The sequence below is a fragment of the Furipterus horrens genome, unplaced genomic scaffold (genome assembly GCF_987537825.1).
Source record: "Furipterus horrens unplaced genomic scaffold, mFurHor1.1.pri manual_scaffold_4, whole genome shotgun sequence".
Lineage (NCBI taxonomy): Eukaryota > Metazoa > Chordata > Mammalia > Chiroptera > Furipteridae > Furipterus > Furipterus horrens.
The window spans coordinates 185,465,712-185,472,164 of record NW_028327174.1 but is presented as its reverse complement, the minus strand read 5'-3'; the positions used below and the strand labels follow the sequence as shown (position 1 = coordinate 185,472,164).

Sequence of the window (6,453 nt, the reverse complement as noted above, 5' to 3'; positions counted from 1 at the left end):
AAGATACATCGTGTGGAACTCCACTGAGAAATCTAGTATACCAGGAATCTGAGTTCCGGAGTATTTTTTAAAAGAATCACAAAATGTAAAATGATAAGTTATCATGCAGAAAGTTGGCAAGTAACACTATATTAATTCTACTGCCTATTAAATCAATTTCTGAAAGGAAAAATAATGGCAGAGGGCACAAAAACATCAGGTTTGAAATAACTCAAAGCCATAAGAGCATCTTGTGAAATCCTATATCATAAACTATGGTTTATGAGACTTAATAGGCTGTGGCAATGAAGTTAATGAGTGACAAATTTAAAATATGTGGCTTCAAAAGTAAACACAGGAGAAACAGTAATGCTTTGCAAAAGATGTATAATATCAGTCCACAATGATATTTAGAAAGTTGTTTTGGCCAGAGTGCTTCTTTTTACATACGAAATAAAAGGAAAAAAAAATAGCTTTAAGTAACTGAAAAATGACAGAAAGTCTTGGAAAGAGGGAAACATAAAGATTAAAGCAAAAGAAAAGGTACCGATAAAAATTTCAAAGAAAAGGATGAATTCAAAAGACACAAAAACACTTTTTCAGAAAAACTTTAGGCACAAAATAAGCAGATTGAATTCATGACAAGTGCATACAAAGGACAAACTTGTAAAGGAGAAGAAGCACAAAGACAGAAAAGGGAACAAAAAATTACAATAAGAACAAAGCCTTCCTGACTTGTCATTTTATTCCTTAGTAAACCACAACTCTGCAGATTATAGACAAATTTACAAGTATGCTTTAAATGCAAGGAAGAAGTTCAATTAGAACAAAACAAAACACACCAACATCCATCTTTGGGTGGGGAGACAATGAATGGTTTTTTCCTTCTTTTTAGCTTTCTATGCTTTACTTAAATATTTTACATGAAGCTACAGTGTTTTCATAACGGACAGGAATTAACTCCAGTAAAATGAAGCTCTGGATCACATTTCATATTAAAATTTAATACAGCAGCGTCTGACTCTGCTGCCAGCTAATTCAGGAACCGAACAGATGACATTCTTGCCTGTACAATCTGTAATACAAATTTTCCCAATGAGGAAGAGTCCTTATCTGTGGTTATCTGACATGTTCCTAACCTGTGTTTCTAATCGTTAACTTTCGATAGGTTGGTCTATTATCTGAGTTCTGCACCGTGTTTGTTTTGCCGAAGAAACAAACAATATACTACTCACCTCTGCTATTATTCTTTCCTATCTAGGTCTTGTTAGGTCTCTGGCATTGCAGCCCTCCCCCGCTCAGAGGGTCTGAGAGGAAAGGGCAGCGTTTTCTTTGCACGTCTTTGACCTTAGACACTCACGGTTCCATCTGCCCTCTCACACATGCGTTCCAGGATTCGGTGGATGCTGGCGAAACTGGGTCTGTCCGCAGGCAACCTGCTCCAGCACAGACGCATTAGGTTGTACAGCTCCAGGGGGCAGTTCTCGGGGCAGGAGAGGATGTTGCCATCTCGCACGTAGTAAATGACCTCCTCGTGGGCCATCCCGTAGTAGGGCTGCAGGCCGTAGGAGAAGATCTCCCACAGGACCACGCCGTAGGCCCACACGTCGGACTCGGTGGTGTAGCGGTTGTAGAAAATGGACTCGGGCGGCATCCAGCGGATTGGGATAGCGTCGTTCTCGTTAGCTTTGTAGTAGTCCGCCGAGTAGATGTTCCGAGAGAGGCCGAAGTCGGCGATTTTCACCACCATGTTCTCGCCCACCAGGCAGTTCCTGGTGGCTAAATCCCGGTGGACGAACTTGCGCTCTGAGAGGTAAGCCATGCCCGCGGCTACCTGCCTGGCTATGCCGAGCTGCTCAGCACAGGACAGGGGCGGGGGCCCGGGGCTGGACACCTGAGCCCTCGAGGACAGGTCGCTGTGACTGAGCCTGCACGCGCTGTGAGGCGACATGCTGCGGAGGAACTCATTGAGGTCGCCATAGGCCATGTATTCGAAGAGCAGGCACATGGGCTTCCCCACCGCACACACGCCTGGAACCAAATAACATCCTTTGTCAGGACGGGTTTTTTTAAGTGACACATTGGAAGGACCACTCTAAAAGCAAGTGACCAGATCAGAAAACACGCAGCCCTGGCTTTTTTGTTGACAGCTTCACTGTCAAATACTGACCCTATCTCTCTGTGTAAACATCTATTTACCTTTTAAGATGCAGGGTATCCATCACTCTTCCTAGAGTGCCTTAGCTCCCCCCACCCACCCGCCAGTGTCAGATTTTCCTCCTATCATCCTTTTACACAGTACTTACTATCCTATGTCATAATTATGTATTTATTTGAAGCCCCACCCCTAATATTTTTGCACTTGAAAAGTAGAGACTGTGTGTCCTTTAAATTCTGCAAACTGACTACATGTCCGGTGGAGCAAGTACTCAGTGTTTGGTGAATGAATTTATTAATGGGTATTTGCTTTGAGTATGTAATGTAATTCCTCTGTGTTTCTGCTACTTCTCTGAAGCAGCACAATAAGGAAGATGTCGTATAAAATTTGGGTGAATAACAAAAGCAATCCAATATCTTAGATGAAGTGTTCAGGTTGAGGCAGTAAAACATTCTGAAATTTACATTTTGCAATATCCATTCTAGAAAGGTAAAATGTTAATATAAAGAGTCTTAGATTTAGCATCAGGCACACATTTGTCAATCTAAAAATCTCACTGGATTTGAGAGGGAAACCAGGCAACTTGGAATATTAGATCATTTGGACACAATTTTACCTCACCATAAAAATAGATTATTAGATCTTTTTTCAGGGGTGGGGGCAATAATTAGATGTCTCTGTTCAAAAAGGAAGAGAAATAAAGAATACTTTTATCTTGGCTTATTTATTTTAGGGTTAGTTTTTAAGTGCAGGAACTTTAGCAAACAGTATAATTATAAGTACTAGGACGGAAGTTGAAGAAATTTTAAAAATCCAATTTTTGAACTGAGGGGATTTAAATGAAACATTCCACTCCTTGATACAGAGTATATGAGGGGGGATTGCCACCAAATGGAATTTATTCATAAGAAATTGTCTACTTATTCTTACATGTTTAAACTTTAGTCACCTTCAAAGTACTCTCCATTTGATGCAAGACACCTATCGAGACATTTTTTCCACTGCTCAAGACAGTTTTCGAACTCATCCATTTTGATGCCTTTTAGGGCTTTTGCCGCTTTTGGTTTCACCTCATTCACATCAGCAAAACGTTTCCCTTTGAGGACTTTTTTAAATTGGGGAAACAAAAAGAAGTTGCTTGGGGAGAGATTGGGTGACTAGGGAGGGTGGGGCACAGGGGTCCTGCTGTTTTTTGGTCAAGAACTGCTGAACGCTCAGTGTGATGTGGGCAGGAGTGCTTGTAAATCACCCATCCTGAAATGGGCAAATGCCTTCAAAGAGTCTTCAAAAAAAAAAAAAAAATCCACTGAAGCCCAGTGCAGCCTCTCACAACAACGTCAGCTGGTACACTGATACGGATGGGTTCCTAGAACACTCACCTAACAGGGGAAGCCTGCTGTTAGGGGCTCACCCTCCAGAAGATAATTCTGGATTTTGGAGGGTCTTCCCCTCATATTATATGGAAAGAACAGAGACATTTCCCTGATCAAGTAGTGAAGGAAAAATAAAGCATAAGGGAAATATGAAGAAGGAAAACTTGGAAAGCCTCTGTCCTCTGATACAATAAATTTCTTCCCTTATATTTTCATACCTAAGAGTTTTACAATGTTAGGATTGTCAAACTCCGCCATGAGGGCAGCCTCCCTCTGAAAGTCAGCTTGCATGTCTGCTGAAGCTTCTTCTTTGAGCATCTTCACTGCCACCATAGTGAAAGGTTCATAGGGGAGTAAGCCTGGAGCCCTGAGAGAGACATTTATTTAGACAAAAATCAAAAAACATGAATGTCATACATAGTCACATTGTATCTATCCATATTCATATACACCCCCTAGTTAGGCAGCCTTTTCCAGAGCCACAGAATCAAAGAAATGTACCAAGAGTAGAATGTATGTAAAATTCCTTGACTTCAATTAATAAAAACACTGGGGCTATCTTCAACATAGGTTAAGTTTGAAAAGTGCATTATTTATCATACAGGAATTTGTAAGTGCACAGACCCAATGGGATTATCATTACCTTCCTAATTCCTTTATCTCTGGCCAGAACCTAAAATCCTGGAAAGCAGGGACCATTACTTATTCATCTTTATATCCCCAAAGCACCTAAAATGATACCTGCATGTTTTTGGACTTCAATAAGTGTTTGTGTGAGATTTTCATTAATCATCTAAACTTCATACCAGGGCTACCTTGAGCGGATGTAAAGCTATGTCCTGCCCAAGAACACCAGGACAAAGTGATAATTGGTGTCCACACCTTCTGACCCACGCAGAAAGGGTATTTTACTCTAGGTTCACACAAAGGGCTGGCATTGGGCCTAATACACACTGTTTCTTGAGCTCATTGTTTTCTGACATCCTCGCATTATTTTTCCTTTTCTGTTTTGCCATTTTATGGACATCTATTTATTATCCACACACATCAGGTCCTGCATTCTTAAACCGAAACACTAGTTGAAAGTAAACTTTAACCAAAGTGGAGAATATAACAATAGAAAACAGAAGAGAAGTAAATTTGAGAATAATTTACTAAGAACAATGCAAGAAATTATTATCTAAAATGTATGTCAAAATTCTTTTGTAAAAGGAAAGATGATTAAACTTTGTTGATTGCTTGTAATTTGAACACTATATAAATGAAGATTCTCCCCATATATACACCCCTACTTTCCAGAAGAGAGGGGAATTATTTATATTCAAAGTATAGTACTTACTACAAATAAGGTTAATGACATGAAGAATTAACTAATAAGTAGTATACACATTGTATTGGCATCAAGGTAATGGTTTGGTAACTTTTCAGACACAGTTTTTTTTTTTAGACGAGTAACTTTACCTTGCTTGAAAGACCCTTCCAAATGCTCCTTCTCCAATATCCCTCACATATTCGATATTATTCCTTGGATACTCCAGGCTGAGCAATTTGGGATTCAGAAGGAGTGGCATCCTCTGGTACATGGGGTTGGGATGAAGTCTGTCTAGCAGGAGCTCAGAAGGAAGAGTAGTGAGGGTTACTGCTGCTGATTCTCTGCAGGTTAAGACAGAAAAGAGCAGTAATGTACTCAAGATCAAGTGAGATCTTTGTCCTTAGTCTTGGATTCAAAAGAGATATGACATTTGGTAGGAAACAAAAGAAATTAAACTAAGCCAGCAAAAGGTCATTTAGTTTTAGAGTGATGAAGTATTTTATTTAATCTGGAGTCAAAAGTCACATTTTCTCAGGAATTTTGTCACTATCCGATCTAGCAGTGGCAATGGAGATGAGGGAGAAGACAGGGAGGAGGAATAATGATATTCTTCCAAATTATTGTTTAGCTTCTATCTACTGTGAAAAATAAACCTGAGGATATGTGATTCTATGCAAAAATTATTGATATTTTTAAAGATCATGGGGGGGGTTGCTTAATTTTAAAGCAGTACAACGGGTGTCATAAAGAGATTAGCAGTTACGTGTCTTCTGCCTCCCATCCCCATTCCAATATTAAATATATAGGTATTAAAACATTACTACATGCAGTTAGCTTAAACCAGAATCTCACCTTTTCTTATTTTTCCATTGTTTTCGTCTCCGGCAGCAATAAACAGTAGTGATGGTAAGCAGTGCAAATACTGCAAAGCTGGACATGATGGAGATTATGACAGTCATGGAGTATGTGGGTGAGGCAGAGAAGGAGGAAGAGGAAGGCAGATTTGGAATGTCCACACTTGGTTTTGAGGGCATCATTGGTGGGAATGCTGAAAGTAAACAATAATGCATCAACCTTAAACTGTTAAGGTGAGATGTTTGTATTCAAGCAATCAGTAAACTGAATTTAATTTTAAGAATGTGTTTTTATGTATCAGATTCTCCTTGGTTATATGTCTATAAAATCCAATTGCAGGAATCCAGTGAGGTCTAGTCCTGGCCAATATGGCTCAACTGGTTAGGCATTGTTCTGGAAAGTGAGGGGCCATCGATTCCTGGTTGGGGTGCATGCCTGGTTGCGGTTTCGGTTCCCAAGCAGGGAGCATATGAGAGGCAACCAATTTATATTTCTCTCTCGCATTGATGTTTCTCTCCCTCTATTTTTCTCTCCCTTCCTCTCCCTAAGAACGAATGAGTAAATAAATAGATATATAGATAAATAAATAAATAAAATCTTTAAAAAAATAAAAGAATCCAGCGAGGTCTAGTTGTAAGAAAATTCACCCTATAGAATTATAGAATTTTAAAGATGAGGCTCAGAGAAAAAAAAATTTTTTTTCATGACAAATGCAGGTCCAGGACTAGGGCTCTTTGTACTACATCATACTATTTTATGACCTGACAGCAATCATG

General features: G+C 39.5%; 1 protein-coding gene across 1 annotated transcript in view; it reads right to left on the bottom strand.

Moving 5' to 3' along the window:
* Nucleotides 1–732: 732 nt before the first annotated feature.
* Nucleotides 733–6,453, bottom strand: part of MUSK (muscle associated receptor tyrosine kinase) — an 85,007-nt gene continuing 79,286 nt past the window's right edge. Inside the window, exons 12-15 of the mRNA XM_090275955.1 lie at nucleotides 5,675–5,870; nucleotides 4,972–5,163; nucleotides 3,729–3,877; nucleotides 733–2,010 (exon numbers count right to left, since the gene is read on the bottom strand). Of these exons, the coding sequence (XP_090132081.1) occupies nucleotides 1,328–2,010; nucleotides 3,729–3,877; nucleotides 4,972–5,163; nucleotides 5,675–5,870 (1,220 nt within the window). The 3' untranslated portion in view covers nucleotides 733–1,327. The remainder of the gene's footprint in view (nucleotides 2,011–3,728; nucleotides 3,878–4,971; nucleotides 5,164–5,674; nucleotides 5,871–6,453) is intronic.